The sequence below is a fragment of the Tamandua tetradactyla genome, chromosome 22 (genome assembly GCF_023851605.1).
Source record: "Tamandua tetradactyla isolate mTamTet1 chromosome 22, mTamTet1.pri, whole genome shotgun sequence".
In the NCBI taxonomy this organism is placed as follows: domain Eukaryota; kingdom Metazoa; phylum Chordata; class Mammalia; order Pilosa; family Myrmecophagidae; genus Tamandua; species Tamandua tetradactyla.
Window position 1 is genome coordinate 22,216,995 of NC_135348.1, and position 24,019 is coordinate 22,241,013.

Genomic DNA, 24,019 nt, shown 5'->3' on the forward strand with positions numbered 1-24,019 from the left:
GATGGCCCCTGTCTAATGTAATATATTTTCTCTTTCTCCATTTTAAGCATAATCTTCTTATAGTCTCTAAACACCATTTACTTAAACTACCTTATCCAGCATTTGCACATGTGTGTATATGTATCTATAGCTCTGTGTTTTGCATCAGAGACTCTGAGTATCTTAAGTAACTTTAATTTACTAAACCTCACTCCTCCTCCCCCACCCCCAGCCCTTTCTTTTCAGAAGATACATTTAGACAATCACCATTCACCTCCAATTCAAAAGATCTGCTGCCCAGTGAATCTCTGCTTCACGGAAGAATATCCGCTCCAGGTATGGAAACGCTGTTGACTTTACTTCTACTGTTGGTTGCTTAAAAATTACTTTTCTGAAATGTGCGCATTTTCAGAGACTTTCAGCCTCTGTGCCGCAGTTACTCGTATAAAGCTAGTTTGTTTGTTTTTTTAAAAGAGGGAGAAACTCAATTTAAAGCCACAAAAGTTTATTAAAATGAAAGTAAGCTGTAATAGACGTCTTCACCTTTGCTTCAGGAGCTGATTGTTCCTTGCCTGCTTGGTAGTTCATCTGTAGAGTGAATTTCTTTTTTATTTAAAACAGTGACGTTTAACCCAAAAATAATTTGCTGTGCTCATTGTCAGTATTTCAGTGAAGCAGCCAGGAAGCTATGGGAAGAAGGGCATGGCAAGGGCACTTGCTCAACAGGGAAGGTTCTTTGCATGGTGGGTGTGGACTGCCCCAAAGACCACCTCAGTTTCCATGGAAGCAACTCTCTTCATTGGGACAACCTTGCCATCCAGATTTCATCTCTCTTCTTAGCCACTGTTTCTGTTCATCTCCATCTATCATTCCTTTCTGTCATCTCAGCCATCAGTATATAATTTACTTCCCTTTTGCACTACTCCTTTTCAGAGTAATAGGACAGATGTGCTTTCTCTCCCTTTATCAACAGCTTCAGTCCTTCTGTGTATGTCCTCGGAGTTATTGTGCAATGAGAACATTTGAGAACCGCTGTACCACAGTCCGTGCTGCCTGCCCTTGCCCAGGCCCCCATCCCACTGATACTGACAAAATTTCAGAAGCACTCAGTGGCCTCCGTATGCACTAGTTTGTCCATGCGAGCAGAATGAAAGACCAAGGTTGGGTGTGTCCTACAGGGTAGTCGGCCAAACTTGTAGCCTAAGACTCCTCTGTCGGCTCAGGGAGCCCCATACACAGGGACTGGAGATCTGATTATTTTGCAATGAAAAAAAGTCATGTAGCATTTGCTGAAATACTAGCTTAGGATATCACGAGTCATTGGAGGTGGGTTGTGACAAACACTGGGGGAAAGGCAACTCTTTGTCACTCTTTAGTCTTGTGATAGCAGATGCATGCCTTCTCATCTCCACACATCAGCCAGACTCAGGTACCTGCACACTTTTTAGCGTTGCTGGATCTTCTATTCGAACACCGTAAATAACATGCTTACACCAAAACACATTACGTAATAGCTGGTTACATGGAAGTGAAAAGAAATTCTACTTAGTTTATGTCTTCATTATCAAACAAGGGCTATTCAAGCTACTGTTTACTTCCCACAGTGTCATTTTGAATAGCCAGCTCCCTAGTCCCCCAAATTATTGCCTTGCTGTTAACTTGATGGATTGTGACTTTCTAATGTCAAAATAACTGCCTAGGAATTGCTTGTCAGAGTGCTGTGACCCATGTGGCCAGTCTCCCATGATGTGTATTCAGCCCTGCTTTGCTGGCTTGAGGTTTGGTTCACCTGTACTTAAAGAAGGATTTATTGGTCAAGTTAAAACCTATCCTCAAAGAGTGATATCAGTATACTTTACTGTGCATGGGGGTGTTTTTTGTGATTTGCATGATAGACACCATACAAATTAGATAAACTCACATTTTAGGACCTAACTCTTAATTTTTGGAGGGGTTGACATAACTGGAGTTTTTAGATGGAAATCAACCACATTGAAAGATAATCAATCTACTGTTCATCAAAATGTCATTCTTTAGGGAGAGGAAAGGCAAAATGACTATATTTACATTTTGCTAAAATAGCCATCTAAAAAGAGACTTCTTTTTAATAAGCAAGACAAAATGCTTTGGAAATGGAGTTAACATTTTCAAAACTTGAAAATGACGGGGATCATGAAGTTGTGGTCATGAAGTTCCCGTAATCTGAAGAGATGTTCTGTAAAGAGAGCCTCAATAATTTGAACCAATCTGAATTAACAAAAGTCTCCAGTCTAGAGACTTTTAAAGAAAACATTTCTTCCAAGATAGGATGGTGATAAACATCTGTTGTATATACCTTCTTACTACAGGTCCTTGATCCTTTAACCACAATTCTGAAATCTTAAAGGTTCTATTACCAAAAGTTTTTTAAATAAATTATTTGGCAACAAAACCTAATTGGATGCTATTTATAGCATTTATTTATTACCCAAAAGTGAAATCCTTACGTTTTTTTGCAGAAGTATTAAAGAACTTGGTTATGAAGTGCTGCTCCAAGCCTGTTGGGGCTGTTACATAACATATATCTTAGGCACCTTATTATCTTCCTAAAGTTAGAAAAATTTTGAATCCCAAATATATCTGGCCCCAGGGGCCTCAGGTGAATGCTGTGGACCTGCATTGATTCTAGTGATCTGCTTAATGCTGTGGTGGGAACAAGGAAAATGAAACTACAGTTGAGGATCTTAAAAGTTTTGGAGTGTAAGAGTCATGGATTCCTACCGAATATTCCTGAAGACCAATTGAGCAGCAAGCTGCTGAATCTTTGAAAAGAACAGAGGCCAAAAAAGGAGCCTGGCAAGGACACTTTAGTTCTAGGGTAGCATTATTAATGAAGAACTGGTTAGTGAGAAAAGTAGCAGGAGGGGAGTGGGGGAATAAGAGAAGCAGACAAAGCATGAGTTGTCTTGTTGGGAAGACTGGTTAGCTTTGTTATAAGCAGGTTGAATTAGGGAAGACAGTGCCTCTATGAAAATGGGGAAGCCAGAAAGCTGACAGCTGACTTTGGTGACTTGATAGAAAATTATTTGCAATTAATATGACAGTCATTAGTATATAAATGAAAACCTCAGAGTCCTTAAAAATCTTCTCTCGGTTAAACATTACTCTAAAATATTATGCATACTCTGTATTTACTTAACAAACCTTTTCTTTCCAAAGATAATGGAAAAATAAATGTCAGCCCAAAGAATTATCTCAGATACCCAATCAGTAGAGACCAAAATTAACGACTTTAATGTACCTAGTTCCACGCTAAGAAATCTCTTGCAAATCCTGAAAATCTGTAGCATCATTTCAGATACATGTGTGTGTGTATATATATGCATATTTGTATGTGCGTGTGTATGTATAGATAAACTTATATACCTATATATCTTCAATCTTTGGAAAGAAATTCTCTCCAAACACCTTCATATTTAGAGCATGGGGCAGGGGAGGTTGTGCCAGATGAGGGGATCATTTAAGGTCTAAAAGCTCCCAGGCCATCGGAGAGTCCTTGGGGTGTGATTGCACTGCAGGCGTGTTGGAGAATGAAGCCAGCAGTGAGAAGCCAGTAAAGTGGGGAGAGATTGGGAGAAATGTGGACTGTGACGAGATCTAGAATAGCACAGTGAAGCAGGCATTTGCCTTTCAGCAGATGGTCTCTGAGACACACAGCTGCCATCCTCCAGAGAAACAGAATAAACACAGAGCTTCACAGTGTCCTGGCCTCACTTGTTGCCAGTATCTCTAGAACAGCTTTCCTGAGAACCAAAGAATGTTCTTGAGCAAAGACCTAACATTTTTACGTGTTGCCAACGAGAGAAATGACATCTGACATCTGTAATAAAACCATGCCTTAGAAGCTGCTGTCTGCTTCTGGTGGTGGGATATGGGGACCAAGTATCCTTAAGCCATGAATAGATTAGTGAGTGCACGTGGATAGTTGTGTTGCCAGTGGTGACTTTACAAAAGAAATAAGAGAGCTTTCCTATTGTGGGGGAAATAGAAATTCTAGACCTTGCATAATTTAATGGGCTTTGTTTCATTGATAGTTGCCTCACATTGTATAAGATTTACATTAACAGAAGAAAGATCCCGGGGCTGGGTGTTTTTCAGGGCATGGGGTAATTCTGTATTAAGAGCAGACCATTATCATTGTACCTGCAGCTATTTATGTTTTCCCATCATTTTTCTGTAGCAGAATCTCAGCACTGCGTTTAAACAATGTGAAGCTTCGATTCTGCTTTATTATGGATTTTGAAGTCACAGTATGTTTGCTCTGCATTAAGCCAAAAAACAAAAACACAACCAGAGTGGGCGTGAAGGGAAAATGTGGGTCTCCATAGATTTCTTTCACAGTGTTTGGAGTCCCCAGTGCTTCTGTTTTGTTATTTCAGATTGCGCATGGAATTAGAGGATGTAAAACACATCGGCAATTATATTTGTTATCCGCTATCACCGTTATTTTCTAACATGCCTTTTAAAAAATCTTTTCGTGTTTTTGTTTGTTTATAGCACATAAACAAAAAAGAACATCTGCATCCCTCACAAAGACAAGCTTTTTTTTGGCAGGCAGTGGGAAAATTTAGTTCCTTTCAGGGCTTGGTATGCCAATCAGGATTTGATGGTAAATACAAAAGGCTGGTTTTAAATCGTCTGCCTTGTCCACAGGCCAGTCCTTGATCCATTTCCCCTTCCCATCAGTCTAATACAAGTGGTACCTATCATAGACTTTTCTGAAATCTAAATACACTACACCCCTGCATTCATGTGCCACCTACAACGAACTCTGAGCCTGCCATGTTACTGGCCAGATATGAATTACCTCGTAAGACCCTTGACTTAAAAAGTATGTCTTAATGCGCGCTCGTTGCCTTCATTTATGTTCAGACTTCCTAACTCATACAAGGAGAGAGAGAGACACACACACAGAGCTGTTCTGGATTACTGGGAAGTGTTTTCCTCAATCCTATCTCAAACAGAGCAGATTCTTTTTAAATCAGACTAAGTCATAGATAAACAATAGAGCATTGGATGCTGCTGTGTATCATTTTGTAAATTAAGCTCCTTTTTGATGAACGAATTCAGCCAGTACGGAGAAGAAAGCTAATAGTTATCAAGGATCCACTAAATTCTCAGGCACAGGACATATGCCATCTCATTTAATTGAGAACAACTCATTCAGACATAAGAATTTTCCACAATTTACAGAGGACTAGTGCAAATTCGGAGAAATTTAATAACTTGTTCAAAGTCATACATCTGATGAGTGGCAACCCAAGAATTTAAACCCTGGGCTGCGCAGTTCGTATGCTTTCTTTCTTCCCTGATGTGCTGCTTGCTAAGTCAGAGAATGTGTTTCCAGACTGTAAACCAAAGGAGCTCACCTCCCCAGGATCTACCCACACATATCTCAGCCGTTTGGGATGAATTGCCTCATGTTTGTTAGGAATGAAATGTAGCACTTTAAGTAAGACATTTCAAAGAATTCATAAAATAAATCTTCACTCTACGCTAATATAATTTTAATTTTGTTCTCTCTTCTTCCATTTCCACCTTTTCTCTCCTCCTTTAACACTTGATATCTGATAACCAGAGCCACTTGGAATGTTTCTTTCAGCTGGGACTCCAGTAATGTTTACTGGATTATCTGATTCATAGAAATATGTAGCTGTTTAAATAAAACACATGGTGAAGTCAGTGTCACAGTACAGAAGGAAGAGTTCTTGAAAGACACAGCGTGAGGATGAGTAGTGACTGTGAGGGGCACGAGAGGGGCTTCTAGGAAGCTGGGATGTTCTATTTCTTCATTTGGGTGCTGACTACATGTGTACGCAATTTTGTGACAATTCATAGAACCCTGCACTTATGACAGTATTTCTGCATGTGTCCGGGTTAGTTGACTGATTCCCACAAAGGTAAGTCTAACTATCAAGTGGTCACCTTTGATACGAGCACATGTGCACTTCAGATGGTGACACAGATGATCATGATAGTAACTTGTCAATTATACACAACATTCAGTTTGCAGAAACATTTCCGTTTGTAGCACAGACTTACTGTCTTGAACTAAATGGCATGCAGGGTGTCTTCTTGTGTTTCAAATTTGAAAATGACTCTGCACTGCTGATAGCATTTCTTTGATGTACTTGCAGTAGATAAACTAGAGTCTGTCCAGCTGATTACGAGAGGGAGGAAGTGTCATCTTTATAGATTTTCCTGATCCAGAAAATGCTATTTGAGACTAAAAATTGTGTACTCGCGATTAGCCCCATCCATCCCTCACCAGCCTAGTTTTGGTCTTAGAGTGCAGGGGTTTTTCAAAGGGAAGCTGTTTACTCCATTAAAACCTCTTCATAGAGAAAGTTCTTGCCTTAAGCACTGTCAGCTTTATGTCTGAATCAGCCCTTCTCAAAATATAACTAATTGGGTCTCTGCAGACCAACAGTTGTTGGGTTCACACACTAAATCTTCATAAATTAAGACCAGGCATGGACTTCCTGGAAGATGGCGGCTTAGTAAGACGCGCGGATCTTAGTTTCTTCTCCAGGACACCTACTAGGGGAGTAGAAACGATACAGAAAGCGCCCAAAGCCACAACAGAGATAAAAAAGACAGCGTACCCCATCCTGGAACGGCTGGCTGGCTGAGAGAAGCAGCTCGGGTGAGATCGCCGAGGCGCGCGGGCCTTACCGGGCGGGGTGGCAAGCGGCCGGAGTTACTCCCTTCCCCCTTCCCGGGCCGGCTGGGAGAATTGGAGAGGCGGTCCCCTGAAACAAAGACGGCTGGCGCCCACACCACGCGCAGCCCCCGGACCAACTGAGAGAATTGGATCGGAAACCCCCAGGCCGTGGAGAACGGTGACGGGTGGGGGAGGCCCCTTCCAAACCCGTGACTCCCGGGGAACGTGCACTCTCTCGGGCGGGCCGCTGCCGCTGGCGCCCTCCCGCCACGCTTGTTGCCCAGGGCCGACTAGGAAATTCGGACGGGCTCTTTCCCTGGCTGCGGCGACCAGCAACCCTCCCTGCGTTCGGACCCCGGGCCGGCTCAAGCCGTTTCGGCTAGCGAACCCCCAGGACGGCGAGAGTTTTCCAAAGTTTAAGGTCCCACAGCACCTTTTACTGGTGGGACCCGCAGACAAACGTGTGCCACGAGCGCCACCTACTGGGCAGGATAAGAAAAACAGAACCCAGAGATTTCACAGAAAAATATTACAACCTTGCTGGGTCCAACACCAAGAGAAATCTGAATAAATGCCCAGACGCCAGCAGCAGAAGATAACTGTCCACGCTCAAAAGATTGAGAATATGGCTCAGTCAAAGGAACAAACCAATAGCTCAAATGAGACACAAGAGCTGAGACAACTAATGCTGAATATACGAACAGAAATGGAAAACCTCTTCAAAAATGAAATCGATAAATTGAGGGAGGACATGAAGAGGACATGGGCTGAACATAAAGAAGAAATAGAAAAACTGAAAAAACAAATCGCAGAACTTATGGAAGTGAAGGATAAAGTAGCAAACATAGAAAAAATAATGGATAGCTACAATGATAGATTTAAAGAGACAGAAGATAGAATTAGTGATTTGGAGGATGGAACATCTGAATTCCAAAAAGAAACAGAAACTATAGGGAAAAGAATGGAAAAATTTGAACAGGGTATCAGGGAACTCAAGGACAATATGAACCGCACAAATATACGTGTTGTGGGTGTCCCAGAAGGAGAAGAGAAGGGAAAAGGAGGAGAAAAACTAATGGAAGAAATTATCACTGAAAATTTCCCAACTCTTATGAAAGACCTAAAATTACAGATCCAAGAAGTGCAGCGCACCCCAAAGAGATTAGACCCAAACAGGCGTTCTCCAAGACACTTACTAGTTAGAATGTCAGAGGTCAAAGAGAAAGAGAAGATCTTGAAAGCAGCAAGAGAAAAACAATCCATTACATACAAGGGAAACCCAATAAGATTTTGTGTAGATTTCTCAGCAGAAACCATGGAAGCTAGAAGACAGTGGGATGATATATTTAAAATACTAAAAGAGAAAAACTGCCAACCAAGACTCCTATATCCAGCAAAATTGTCCTTCAAAAATGAGGGAGAAATTAAAACATTCTCAGACAAAAAGTCACTGAAAGAATTTGTGACCAAGAGACCAGCTCTGCAAGAAATACTAAAGGGAGCACTAGAGTCAGATACAAAAAGACAGAAGAGAGAGATATGGAAAAGAGTGTAGAAAGAAGGAAAATCAGATATGATATATATAATACAAAAGGCAAAATGTTAGAGGAAAATATTATCCAAACAGTAATAACACTAAATGTCAATGGACTGAATTCCCCAATCAAAAGACATAGATTGGCAGAATGGATTAAAAAACTGGATCCTTCTATATGCTGTCTACAGGAAACACATCTTAGACCCAAAGATAAACATAGGTTGAAAGTGAAAGGTTGGGAAAAGACATTTCATGCAAATAACAACCAGAAAAGAGCAGGAGTGGCTATACTAATATCCAACAAATTAGACTTCAAATGTAAAACAGTTAAAAGAGACAAAGAAGGACACTATATACTAATAAAAGGAACAATTAAACAAGAAGACATAACAATCATAAATATTTACGCACCGAATCAGAATGCCCCAAAATACGTGAGGAATATACTGCAAACATTGAAAAGGGAAATAGACTCATATACCATAATAGTTGGAGACTTCAACTCACCACTCTCATCAAGGGACAGAACATCTAGACAGAGGATCAACAAAGAAATAGAGAATCTGAATATTACTATAAATGAACTAGACTTAATAGACATTTATAGGACATTACATCCCACAACAGCAGGATACACCTTTTTCTCAAGTGCTCATGGATCATTCTCAAAGATAGACCATATGCTGGGTCACAAAGCAAGTCTTAACAAATTTAAAAAGATTGAAATCTTACACAACACTTTCTCGGACCATAAAGGAATGATGTTGGAAATCAATAATAGGCAGAGTGCCAGAAAATTCACAAATACGTGGAGGCTCAACAACACACTCCTAAACAACGACTGGGTCAAAGAAGAAATTGCAAGGGAAATTGGCAAATACCTCGAGGCGAATGAAAATGAAAACACAACATATCAAAACTTATGGGACGCAGCAAAGGCAGTGCTAAGAGGGAAATTTATTGCTCTAAATGCCTATATCAGAAAAGAAGAAAAGGCAAAAATTCAGGAATTAACTATCCATTTGGAAGAACTGGAGAAAGAACAGCAAGCTAACCCCAAAGCAAGCAAAAGGAAAGAAATAACAAAGATTAAAGCACAAATAAATGAAATTGAAAACATGAAAACAATAGAGAATATCAATAAGGCCAGAAGTTGGTTCTATGAGAAAATCAATAAGATTGATGGGCCCTTAGCAAGATTGACAAAAAGAAGAAGAGAGAGGATGCAAATAAATAAGATCAGAAATGGAAGAGGAGACATAACTACTGACCTCACAGAAATAAAGGAGGTAATAACAGGATACTATGAACAACTTTACGCTAATAAATACAACAATTTAGAGGAAATGGACGGGTTCCTGGAAAGACATGAACAACCAACTTTGACTCAAGAAGACATAGATGACCTCAACAAACCAATCACAAGTAAAGAAATTGAATTAGTCATTCAAAAGCTTCCTAAAAAGAAAAGTCCAGGACCAGATGGCTTCACATGTGAATTCTACCAAACGTTCCAGAAAGAATTAGTACCAATTCTCTTCAAACTCTTCAAAAAAATCGAAGTGGAGGGAAAACTACCTAATTCATTCTATGAAGCCAACATCACCCTCATACCAAAACCAGGCAAAGATATTACAAAAAAAGAAAACTACAGACCAATCTCTCTAATGAATACAGATGCAAAAATCCTCAATAAAATTCTAGCAAATCGTATCCAACAGCACATTAAAAGAATTATACATCATGACCAAGTAGGATTCATCCCAGGTATGCAAGGATGGTTCAACATAAGAAAATCAATTAATGTAATACACCATATCAACAAATCAAAGCAGAAAAATCACATGATCATCTCAATTGATGCAGAGAAGGCATTCGACAAGATCCAACATCCTTTCCTGTTGAAAACACTTCAAAAGATAGGAATACAAGGGAACTTCCTTAAAATGATAGAGGGAATATATGAAAAACCCACAGCTAATATCATCCTCAATGGGGAAAAATTGAAAACTTTCCCCCTAAGATCAGGAACAAGACAAGGATGTCCACTATCACCACTATTATTCAACATTGTGTTGGAGGTTCTAGCCAGAGCAATTAGACAAGAAAAAGAAATACAAGGCATCAAAATTGGAAAGGAAGAAGTAAAACTATCACTGTTTGCAGACGATATGATACTATACGTCGAAAACCCGGAAAAATCCACAACAAAACTACTAGAGCTAATAAATGAGTACAGCAAAGTAGCAGGTTACAAGATCAACATTCAAAAATCTGTAGCATTTCTATACACTAGTAATGAACAAGCTGAGGGGGAAATCAAGAAACGAATCCCATTTACAATTGCAACTAAAAGAATAAAATACCTAGGAATAAATTTAACTAAAGAGACAAAAAACCTATATAAAGAAAACTACAAAAAACTGCTAAAAGAAATCACAGAAGACCTAAATAGATGGAAGGGCATACCGTGTTCATGGATTGGAAGACTAAATATAGTTAAGATGTCAATCCTACCTAAATTGATTTACAGATTCAATGCAATACCAATCAAAATCCCAACAACTTATTTTTCAGAAATAGAAAAACCAATAAGCAAATTTATCTGGAAGGGCAGGGTGCCCCGAATTGCTAAAAACATCTTGAGGAAAAAAAACGAAGCTGGAGGTCTCGCGCTGCCTGACTTTAAGGCATATTATGAAGCCACAGTGGTCAAAACAGCATGGTATTGGCATAAAGATAGATATATCGACCAATGGAATCGAATAGAGTGCTCAGATATAGACCCTCTCATCTATGGACATTTGATCTTTGATAAGGCAGTCAAGCCAACTCACCTGGGACAGAGCAGTCTCTTCAATAAATGGTGCCTAGAGAACTGGATATCCATATGCAAAAGAATGAAAGAAGACCCATCTCTCACACCCTATACAAAAGTTAACTCAAAATGGATCAAAGATCTAAACATTAGGTCTAAGACCATAAAACAGTTAGAGGAAAATGTTGGGAGATATCTTATGGATCTTACAACTGGAGGCGGTTTTATGGACCTTAAACCTAAAGCAAGAGCACTGAAGAAGGAAATAAATAAATGGGAACTCCTCAAAATTAAACACTTTTGTGCATCAAAGAACTTCATCAAGAAAGTAGAAAGACAGCCTTCACAATGGGAGACAATATTTGGAAATGATATATCAGATAAAGGTCTAGTATCCAGAATTTATAAAGAGATTGTTCATCTCAACAACAAAAAGACAGCCAACCCAATTACAAAATGGGAAAAAGACTTGAACAGACACCTCTCAGAAGAGGAAATACGGATGGCCAAGAGGCACATGAAGAGATGCTCAATGTCCCTGGCCATTAGAGAAATGCAAATCAAAACCACAATGAGATATCATCTCACACCCACCAGAATGGCCATTATCAACAAAACAGAAAATGACAAGTGCTGGAGAGGTTGCGGAGAAAGAGGCACACTTATCCACTGTTGGTGGGAATGTCAAAGGGTGCAACCACTGTGGAAGGCAGTTTGGCGGTTCCTCAAAAAGCTGAATATAGAACTGCCATACGACCTGGCAATACCATTGCTAGGTATCTACTCAAAGGACTTAAGGGCAAAGACACAAACGGACATTTGCACACCAATGTTTATAGCAGCATTATTTACAATTGCAAAGAGATGGAAACAGCCAAAATCTCCATCAACAGAAGAGTGGCTAAACAAACTGTGGTATATACATACGATGGAATATTATGCAGCTTTAAGACAAGATAAACTTATGAACCATGTAATAACATGGATGGACCTAGAGAATATTATGCTGAGTGAATCCAGCCAAAAACTAAAGGACAAATACTGTATGGTCCCACTGATGTGAACGGACATTCGAGAATAAACTTGGAATATGTCATTGGTAACAGAGTTCAGCAGGAGTTAGAAACAGGGTAAGACAATGGGTAATTGAAGCTGAAGGGATACAGACTGTGCAACAGGACTAGATACAAAAACTCAAAAATGGACAGCACAATAATACCTAATTGTAAAGTAATCATGTTAAAACACTGAATGAAGCTGCATCTGAGCTATAGGTTTTTGTTTTGTTTTGTTTTGTTTTGTTTTGATTTTACTATTATTACTTTTATTTTTTTCTCTATATTAACATTCTATATCTTTTTCGGTTATGTTGCTAGTTCTTCTAAACCAATGCAAATGTACTAAGAAATGATGATCATGCATCTATGTGATGATGTTAAGAATTAATGATTGCATGTGTAGAATGGTATGATCTCTAAATGTTGGGTTAATTTCTTTTTTTCCGTTAATTAAAAAAAAAAAAAAAAGAGAAGGGATAATTGGAGATGAAGGGATACAGACTGTACAACGGGACTGGATATAAAAACTCAGAAATGGACAGCACAATACTACCCAATTGTAATGCAATTATGTTAAAACACTGAATGAAGCTGCATGTGAGGTATAGGTTTTTTGTTTTTGTTTTTTTTGTTTTTTTTCTTTCTATTATTGTTTTAATTCTTATTCTGTTGTCTTTTTATTTCTTTTTCTAAATCGATGCAAATGTACTAAGAAATGATGAATATGCAACTATGTGATGTTATTAAGAATTACTGATTGTACATGTAGATTGGAATGATTTCTAATTGTTTTGTTAATTCTTTTTTTAATTAATAAAAAAAAAAAAAAAGCCAAAAAAAAAAAAAAAAAAAAGACCAGGCATGCTTTTTTAATGAAGGGTGATGTCCCTTCCAGAGGAGAACTTTCTGTCCGGTTTAGATACTTCACCTGAAGGTACCTATAGTAAACCACAAAAACGAAGAAAAAAATAGGTCGTTCAGCCAAGCCCTGATCTCTGCACCATGTGCCACATGGGTCGAGTCACTTGGGATTGAAAAATAATCAGCAATTCTTTCATGTTTGTACTTTGTGGGAAATGGCAAAATCCAAAGCTCTTTTAAAAGCCCAGTTCAAGGACTTTGTTTCTCATATAGAGGTTACCCCCTGCGCCTGTGACCGTTTCGCTTGTCCTTGGCCAGGCGTCATCCTCGGAGCAGAGCAAATATGTCTATATTCACATAAAATATTCTTCACGCCACTTATATGATCTTAGCAGTACCTGTGACTGTGTTTTTACTTTTACAAAGACTATTTAGATGCCTTGAGAATAAACGGTGTTATAAAAGGCCAAAATCTTGAGGATGTATAATGGATGATGGAGGGTATTTATTTGAAAATTGCAATGTAGTGACCCTGGCTTCAGTTTGGGACTGGCTAATTCAATCTACAAGGCCTTTTCTCTATGTACAATATATTCTTCCATTCGTTTGCTAGCAAAAAAATACATATTCTCATTTCATGTAATTTCATTTGTATTTATTCCTTCTCAGGGCAGCAGCTGCCCTCCGGTAACCAGGGTAGGAAAAAAGAAGTCGTTCTTCTCACAAAGTAGACCATCTATTTTCATTCAAACAAATCCATTCGGTATTCCCATATGTAGGCCAAACGAGTGCCTCTCCATAGTTAAGACAGAAAGACACTCCCTCATCAATCATAGCAATATTTTTTTATGTAGTTAGTGAAATGATATCAGGGGCTTCATTTTTTTTTTTTATTCTCATTCAGGATGCTTCCCGTTAGCAAGACACTTAGCTTCTCTGTTCTCAATGTTGCTCATCTAGAAAAGAAAGATCTTAACTAGAAACAAAAAAGTGTGGTCAGTCTTTGCATCTGCTTAGTGACATCGGATTCACCATGCCATCCAGCTGTTCTGTTAGACATTCCCACATAGAGGTCCCTCTCCAGCTCTTCAAACGCAGCAGGTCCCAAATTGAATTCTTCATTTCCTTCTCTTCCCACTTTCCCCATTATGCCCCCTCCAAAATATGAAAGCAAAAAATAAATTATAACCCTCCTCTGTATCCTGTTTTCTTCTTAGTGGACAGTGTCATCATAATGTTTCCACCATGCCACAAATCATAATTTCAGACACAGTTTGTTTGGGTCCTCCCAGAAGCAAACCCTGAAACAAGGATTTGAGTGCAATTAGGTTTTGGGGCAAGAGGTCAGACCAGGAAATGCTGGTAGGGGGGTGGGGAAGTGAGACAGGAAAAGGAAAGCAGCTAATAAAGTGTGTTACCAAGCCAGTTATGCTTGTGGACAGCAGGAGAAGACTTTCGCTGGGACACTCTGGGGCGTGAGATGGGACATACACCTCACAGCTATCTCAACTGAGGGATGAGAAACCTGGAATAATTCTGCAGTCAGTCATTGGTTAAGGTTGCTCCCAGAAGAGTTCATTTCTTGGTGTTCTGGTCTATTGCAACGGTGGGCAAGCAGCTTCAATGGCCAGAGAAAGCCCCTGGCAAATATATGAAGATGATGGCAGTGGGAAGGTGAGATGGCAGTGGGGTCGGCAGGGGAGGCAGAGAACACAGTACCTGCTCCATCACTTTTCATTATTACCTCTTCCTCATCCTCCTCTTCCATTCAGTTACCATGTCCTTCTACATTGATTCTTCCTCTTCTTCTCTTCCGAATAAAGATATTCTTGTCTTTCAATCCCAACTACCACTTTATTCAAGTCCTCAATTATTAGTCCTCCAGATTTTTGCAACAGCCTTTGCTAAATCTTTCTGTCTCTGCATGTCTCCCCTTACAGTCCTGTAACCAGGCTGAGCACATGACTGGCTGACCCGGGTGACTCCCCATGGACCACAGGATAAAGTCTAAACTTGAACTGCATCACTTTTTCCACATATGCTTCCTTTTTTTTTTTTCAAGTCTCTGCTTTCTTTGGGAAGCCGTCCCTGCCACTTTAAAATTGGATGAAGTGCCCCTTCCTTTGATGTCCCTGGATATTTATAATTTCTTATTTGCTGTCAGCCTCCCCACTTAGCCTTAAGGTCTTTTGTGAGCATATACTGTCTTGTTGATCATCATATCACCCCAAAGCTAGCAGAAAGTATAGCTGCCCAACAAATCTTGGATGAAAGTATATTTTTGAATATCTGTTGTTTGTATCATTAGTTCTAAATTTCTTTAAGGGGGAGCTGATAAAATTTTGATTGTAACACAAATCTGTTTTTGACAACACAGGTTAAAATGGATCCTTTTAAAAATGTAGGGTGTGCAATAAAAGTCTATACTAATGTAATTGTCCTTTCTGTCTAATGTGAATGCCGTCTCTACCATGAAGTAACTCTCCTTTTAAAGCAGAATGGTTTACCTTGACAAGAGAAAGAACACAGGATCTTTGTCTTTCTAAAGCTAATGCTTATTTTGTTCAACTTGTATGTGTCTAATTGCCAGCTGCCCGAGAAGCTCTCGGCGGGCCTCTGTGGAGGCTGAGAGTGTGAAATGGAGGTAGAGGAAGAACTTTAGATTGTTTGATAGGAAAGTCCAATACTTAAATTGACATGAAAACCCAATACTGATTTTCATGGACAGTATAAACTTCACAGTCATAAAATTCCCTATGACCTTAGTCTCATAACGAAAAGCTTGAAATTATTTTAAATAAAATTTTCTCCCATCTCTGAGCTAGCAGTTATTTTAAAGGGTCCTATTACCCAAGGAGCTTTCTTTTTTTTTCATGTAAATTCTTTCACTGAGGGACAGTTTTATATTTTGTTCCAAATAGGACAAAAAAATCACAGAAGAATCTCTCATCATTGGAAACTTCAGGTGAAGACAGATTTGCATTCAGGCTTGAATCCTATGGACTTTTTGCAGCCTATGGAATGGAAGTTTTTGTTTTGCTTTGTTTTAAATCATTAGAAAATTGTTCATTTTTTTTTCTTCTTGCTTCAGAAATATTTTCCACAAATCTTCTGACACTTAGCCAACTGCCACTTACACATGAAGAGAAAAACACTTTTCTACAGCTGTCAGGCTCCCTTCCTCCCCTACATCTTTCTCCTCACCTTTTCTAAAAACGAAGTAGTAGAGGAGGGTCCTGCTGGCATTGGACATCACCACTCATACACAGCCGCCTACCCTCTCAAATGCCTTTGTATTCTATCTCATCCCCATTTTGTCTTTCCCTTCTTCTACTGTGAGCAATTATGGGCTTACATAAAACAAGGGTTACATTAAATGCTCTATTAAAAATATGAATGGGAAATGAGTTCCCTGAATTACAGGGAACTCTATGATATGGTATTTTGTGAGCTTGGACCCTAATGTCCTATTTAGGAATTTCATCTGCAAATAGACTTGCCCAAGCACTGTCAGGTGTATCAACAAGGATACCCTTTGCAGCATAAAGACCAAAAACAAACTAAATTTTCATAGTTTGGGAAGTGGTGAAGTAAACCATGGCACATTCAATGGAAAACTCCACAGCCATTAAAAAAGAATGAAGGACATCTGTAGGAATCTATTTGAAAAGATAGCCAAGGCATATTGTTAGGTTAAAAAAAATGGCTGTGGACAATATGGATGACGTGACCCCATTTATGTTTAAAAAGAGAGGTTACATTTTGTGTGCGCCTAACATGTATATTTATTGATAGTTTCTCAACATGTACGTGAGCAATTCTTAATAGCCATCACCATTGAAAAGTGGAAAGGATTGGGTAAGGGAAAGAGGGTAGAGGGTGGGAAGAAATACTTTTATTTTTCAGTTTATATCCTTTGCTGTTCGTTGTTTTTACCATTGATTTGCATGACTTTAATAATTTTTAAAGGTTACCTGTTTTGAAAAAATAAAGGGGATGCCTATGCGCCCAAATCCTTTTTTTTTTTTTGAGAACCTGGCATTTACCTGTATGATGACTTGAAGACTTATAATGAATATTCTCTTGATTAAGTGAACCATCTAAAATATAGATAAGATAATGACTCTTGGCTTTTTTTCCTCCAGTGAGCTCCCTAGGCTAGAAGTTTTTCATACAATTCATAAGAACATAATTAGATTACAAATACACGTGAATGGTAGATACCATGATTTTATAAAAATGTGTGCACATAGGAAAAAATTAGATACATGTAGAAATGTTAGCTATTATCTCAGTGTAATTGGGATTTCTAGTGATTTTTACTATTTTACAGATTTCCATTTTTTAATATGTGTATATTAATTTCATAATCAGAAAACATCAACAAGCCATTTCATTTTGACCATCTTCTGTATTCTGGGGCTGAATGCTTGACACCAGATCTCTCTGAAAGTTTCTATCATGAAGATAAATGTGGTGCCTTGGACAAGGAACTCAGCTTCAGCAGGAGCATATTTAAGAGTGAGCCAAAAATAGTAAACCTAAAAGCAAGAAAAATGAATGGAGATATTTTCAGATGAAGAAATGAAATGGAAAGGGGAGAAACAACTTGTAAGGGGTGTTTGGAAAGTAAAATCCAACTTAAGGATTCATCTTAAAAGTTATCAAAAGAATTTCAGACTGAAAAATACTGTTTTTAATGTCTTGTGTTTATTGGCACCTACTACCTTTGTGATTTCCCCATTTTCTGTTCCATGCATCCCTGGGTACCTTTTCCCTCTGGGGGTTTTCCAGTCAAAATGACTCATCCATCTGCACAATTGAGTTTCCCACCATAAATTATCCAGGAATGAGTCACTCAGATCAGTTGCTTCTCTTTTAACTTTAATGGAATTAGGCTTGGGGACATTCATTTGAAAGGTTCATGAGCCATGGGTGGGTCCTGGAAAGGGGGTGGTGAGGTTAACAGGGAAATCAGCTGGAATACAGGAATGGGAAAGAAGCAGGGAAATAGAACAAGTAAGGAGTGGGATTTCTCTGAGATAGAATGATTTGTATGATGATTTAAGTCAAAACTCTGGCTATCAGTCTTTGCTAGAGTATGGAGGCAGAAGTTAATTATGTGGATTTTAGGTAATGATTTGGTTTTAAAGGCGAGATTACTCATACACGTGACTTTTTTTTTTTTTTTTTTTTTTTGCAGGGGGATGCTCACTAATTTTATCTGTACTGTGTAGGTACTTGCCAAAAGAAAAGCAGGGGAAAATTTCACTTAGGGAAAAAAAAATTGAGTACACTTACAAATGCTTTTAACATGTAGGCATGCTTGCAGTATCTGAAAATTATTTTAGGCACTCTCTTTGGCCAAATTGTTTTTCATTTTTATGAAAAATGTTAATTTTTAAAGCACTCTGGCCTGTCTCCCAACTGTTACATTTCACTTGAAAATATGGTATTTTAAAAATATCATCACTGGTTTCATACTAATACTTGCCTTAGAATATATGCCTTTCATAGTAATCAATGTTTTCACCAAAGACAGTTGGACACAAAAAAAGATAAAGTAAAAGTTCATCAAAATGTTTGCAGCTGGACAGGCAACGGTGACTCAGTGGCAGAGCTCTCACCTGCCGTGCTGGAGACCCAGGTTCAGTTCCCAGTGCCTGCCCGTGGGGGGAAAAATGTTCACAGCAGTTGCCTTGAGATAATGGGAACTCAGCTGTGGGCCCCTTCCCCGCCATCCCCATTTGTCCATGTTGTTCAAGTTTTCTATAATGAGCATGAAATCATTTTATAAAGAAAATAAATTTATTAGAGGGAGTAAGAAGTAGGAAAAGACAAAGATAAGCTTCATAATGCTTTGAGTTATAGGCTATAAATATAATAATTATTGTGATCACAGCACAAGATGTGTCTTTGTTAGAGGTTCCTAAACTTCTTATGCAGTGATGAACAAATGTTGGCAGAATGTTTCCAAAAATTTTAAGGTTACAAATCCTATAAGTTACTAATGAAGAACTGGGAAATCTTCATATGAAATACAAATATGGCCTCAATCATTTAAACAGTTATTTTGATTTGGATACTTACTAAACTCACTTGAGGAATGACTGAAGTTTGAGGATGGCCACTTATTTTTAACCTTACAAAGGAGATTAATAAATTAAATTTATGTTAAGGAACCAGATTAATAGAACTGCACACCATCTTATTTGGTTGTTAAAAATTGAGTGGCTAGTGGAGCACTCTGTCATACTGTTGTATTTCACTCTTGGTCCCAAAAGTATCCTTCACTTAGGTGTAACTAATAAAATAATAACTTCATGGAAGGTATTTTCAGTAGTTATGTCAAGAAATATAATAAGCATTCAGATTTTGGTTGCATCCATTTAATTTCCTAATAAAAGAAGCTAATGAGAAAGAGAAATAGTTTGGTGACTGCAGACAGATTCATTGACTCTCCACTTAGACTATTTTCACGTTCTTCTCCATCGATGTCAGGGGATAATGAGATGTTATGAAATAAGGATTAAATGTAAAAGGATCTGAGTATTAGTAAGTGTTTGATGAGCAGTATGAGAAGCTATTGTGAGATGTGTGTACAATGGGATGGAAAGAAAGTTCATTCATTTGTTCAACAAATACTTAGTGAATAGCTATTATATACTAGGTACATTTTAGGTCCCAGGAAACAGCAGTGAACAAAACAGCCCCAAAACAGTCCCTGATCTCATGGGGTTTATACCCTCCTCCTATAGTAGAAGGCACACAATAAGTAATTATATTTGTTTATTTTTATTTATGCGTATAGGTATATATATGTGTGTGTGTGTGTGAAATCGTGGAAAAATAATAAGCACTGGAAGTAAGTTAAGGGTTTGAGAAGGGCCCATTTGTAAGGTAGAGTAGTGGGGCAGGGTCTCCACAAAAAGCTGCAGTTCTACCTGAAGCAAGTGTAGGAAGAGGCCACATGATCCCTTGTGTGGGGAAAGTGTTCCGGGTAGCTGGAGGAGTGACTGTCCTGTCCTGAGTTGAGCATGCACTTGGCTTGGGGAAGTGACAGCAGGAAGAGAGGGGAGGCTGGAGGGCAGAGAGGGAGGAAGAGCAATGGACACCAGGCCATAGCATAGAGGGCCCTAGAGTGAATAGCAAAGACGGGTTTTTTTTTTTTACCAGTATCCCAGGAACCATTGGAATGTTTTGAGCAGAGAAGTGCCATGATTTCACTCCATTTTAAAAAGTTAATCTGCTTCTTTTCTTTTTTAATCTTTAAAGCTCTAATAAAGTCCCTTGAAAGGCTTAATGGAAACAGTGAAGCTCTGCATAAAGAGAGTCAAAGAAAGTTAATTTAATTTGCTGAGTATCATTTTTATAATGGATGGAATCTGTGCATACTCCTTTAATAATTTCATTAATTATTGACGGCTAGTTTTGTCCAATAATGACCTCATTTAATTTTTCTTACTATTACATTGTAAAGGAGGGACTATATTTTGTTGTGTTATAGTAGGTTGAAATTTCATGGGAATTTTTCCTTAATCCATTAAAATATCTGTTCAGATATTTAACTGTATACTTATGGAGAAAAAAAAAGTCTACAGAGTTCATTCTAATAGCCAAAAGACTCAGAAAGTTACAGAACATTAAGTCAGAATATACAAAATAAACAAGGAAAATCCATTACTTAGAATTTCTTGTAGAAAAGAAAATGCTTTCATAAGAAAGGTAGATTTAGTTTCACACAAGATTGTTCCAGCGTTATTTATGAAGAGCTAGGTCAGGGATAAACCAATGAAAACTGTGAACCTCTTACCAGATGCTTACAGAACATGCCTAGAGGCTATTGTATGAGTGTGTGTCACAAATGTTACTATTGAACAGGTGATTTACATTCCTAAAACCACTAATGATAGCATTTTACAAATGTTATACCAAATTACACTGTGTAATTTGCAACAGAATTCTTAAATACTTGTATACATGTACTGCTGGCAATCAAAAGAGGTCATGTTTGCTAGTTCAAATGAGGCATCTTTTGAAATGGGGAATTTGCCTTTTCCTCATTCATGGAAATAGTACTTCATAAAGAATTTCCTGACTTTCATAATTTAGAAACAATAATAAATGCTAAAACATCAAAAAAAACCAGTTGCTAAGTAAAATACCATAATACACCAGTGGGCTCAAGTACAAGAAGACCTTTTGGCAAAATATACCACTTCCTATTTCTCTCCAAAACCCTCCAGATATCAGATCACTCTTTAAAAACAATGTTATTTGATAGCCATAATTTCTGAGGGATCTCATGCTCTTTATAGACTTTTCAAGACTTGCTTATATAAAAGCATTGTTTGGCTATTTAAGTCGGTTTGACTTTCCCACCGGAATAGAGTAGATGATGATTAAGTCTAGCCCTGTTACTGTGCTCTTCTTCAGCCACGTGGTCCAAGCATTTAGAGGCACTTCATTGAGTTAGGAAGGGAGAGCATATGTTTCAGTGATAAAATAAGCAGTCCACTCCTTGCTGGCAAGCTGTGAGGTTGACTACTTAACGTGGAGCTAGGGAGTGAGTCCGAACTGCGGTTTCCTCCAGGATGATGTAAGCTTCAAGCTTCATATCTTTATTAGGGTATGGAGAGAGGAGGAACCTTTACAAATTGTCCAATTATATACATTTTCACCACTGTGTCTATGTGTGCATTCATTTCCTTTTGGCTTCCAAAAGCAAACTGGTCAAAATCTCTGAAAGGGCTTTACTATTTTAGATAGACATTTCCCCTGGAGGCTAAAGAGAAGTACCTGAAACTGTTGAGCTGTGTTCCAGTAGCCTCAATTCTTGAAGATGATTGTGTAATGGTAGAGTTTTTACAGTGTGACTGTGTGATTGTGAAAACCTTGTGTCTGATGCTCCTTTTATCTAGGGTATGGACAGACGAGTAAAAAATATGGATAAAAAATAAAAAAATAATAAGGGGGACAAAGGTTAAAATAAATTGGGTAGATGAAAATACTAGTGGTCAATGAAAGGATGGGGTAAGGGGTATGGTATATGTGAGTTTTTTCTTTTTTTTCTTTTTATTTCTTTTTCTGAAGTGATGCAGATGATCATGGTGATGAATACACAACTATGTGATGCTATTTTGAGCCATTGATTATAAACCATGTATAGACTATGTGTATGAAGATTTATCAATAAAAACATTTTTTAAAAAGAAATTTCCACTTAAGAGATATAACAGTTTTTTTAACAAAAAAGAAAAAAGAAATTTCTTGCTTGGTTGAAATGAACAGACAGTTCCCTAGTAATCGTGAACCCTCTTCAGAGTTGCACAAGCATGTATTAGAACAAGTTGTAACAAAGAGAAATAAATTTAAGTAAAACAGCATCTCATTTTGAGAAACCGAATTTTCTTGGGCATAAATAACCCAACCAGGACATTCCTGTGTACTTAGTCTACTTTGAATGCATTTAAGTCATTTCCATTTTATTGGAGAACTGGGATAAACATGAGAGACCTCTGGGAAATCAGTACTGTCCCAACCTAAAGGATATTGCTGGTTTTTCTGTTATGTTCTTGTAGTCAAGGGCAAGTCATATGCATTGATTTATAAGGAATCACTTGAATAATTGGAAATACTCCTCTCTGCTCCAAATGAAGGCAGAGAAAACATCTCACTGGTCATACTGAATAGTTAATATTCTCATAATGATGATATTAGCTGGGCATCTCTCAGTCATATCCCTAGCACTTTCTAAATCCTTTTGCAAACAGCTGGATCCTAATGTGACTGTCTTTACTTGTGCAATTGAAGAACTAGAAGAGAACTTGATAGACAGTTTACTAACAAAGAGTGATTTTCTTGTTCTGTTATGGTGGTAACTAGCTTGTGCTCATTTTCTGTCCGAATTGCTGTGTTTGACAGGATTAGAGATATATCTAAAGGAAGGGATTTTAAATCTGCACTAGGGAAAGGATATTTATTGTGGTTTTATGTTTTATTTTTAATGCACTTAAACTCTAAAAATTCCTTATCATAACAAATTTGATGGAATGATATATTAAGTTGGTGGCTTTCAAACTTTTTGGACAAACCCCCAGAGCAAATTTCATACATTAAAATATATGTGTGCATGTGTATTAAATAATGATGTACAATATACAGAGAGATATGTTGGTAGGTAGATAGGTAGACGAGAGAGAAAATGATGATGGATATCAAGATAGTGGAAACGTGTTACATAACACTCATCCTCAAGCATGTGCTATGTCTGATATTTTCTGATCTGCCCTATTTTATGTCACCTTTTTTAAAATGCTGGTTGAGACCCACTAAGTTCATGTAGTCACAGTATGAACCTGTAGATCACAACCAGTGGATTACAACCAAAAACTTTGAACATCATTGGACTAAGAATGAGATAGGAAACCTGGAGTTTCCACCTTTGGGTTCCCTTCAGGCAAATCAGAGAACTATCGCATGCATCCTAACTCTACTTTGGTAGCAACTGCTTTGGTTTTGACTGAGGATTCAAATGCCCTTCCTTGCTGAGATGATTTTATCATTCCAAAACCAGCGTTCGAAATTGTGCCCAACTAAAACAACAAAAGGAACGGAACTCTTTTCCATTGTGGCCTGAATAATATTGTTTTGTATCCCAATGAAAAGAGAAAGTAATGATGTTTTATATTTGAATGAATCTCATTGAAGAACAAATGTCTTTGAATTGTGTTTCAGAATCTTAAAGTAAGGGTAAAGTGAATTTAAATGGCAGGAAACTAATAGAAGGAATGTTTTAAATTCTATACTTAGCCGTTAACTGACCTCTTAGAGTCCTTGGTATCTGAAACTAGTCCTTGGTTATGCACGCTCTTGGTTATAGGTAACTATGACAATGCCCAACTTTCATCCTTATTTAATTTATTAGATAAGGGACAAGCTGACACCCCAACCCCACTTTCAGTATATTGTCTTTGATTTCCATTTTTATCAATGATCTCTATCTTTGAATAGCTGATTGCCCTTCTCACTTCTCATAACCGGTCCTTCGCACCTTTGAACAC

General features: G+C 38.0%; 1 protein-coding gene across 3 annotated transcripts in view; it reads left to right on the forward strand.

The window, feature by feature from the left end:
* The window catches only part of ZNF827 (zinc finger protein 827), a 171,875-nt gene that overhangs the window by 107,247 nt on the left and 40,609 nt on the right, over positions 1-24,019 (forward strand). For all 3 annotated transcript variants that reach the window (XM_077139893.1, XM_077139895.1, XM_077139894.1), the window contains exon 8: positions 212-315. In XM_077139893.1, coding sequence (XP_076996008.1) covers positions 212-315 — 104 coding nt within the window. The remainder of the gene's footprint in view (positions 1-211; positions 316-24,019) is intronic.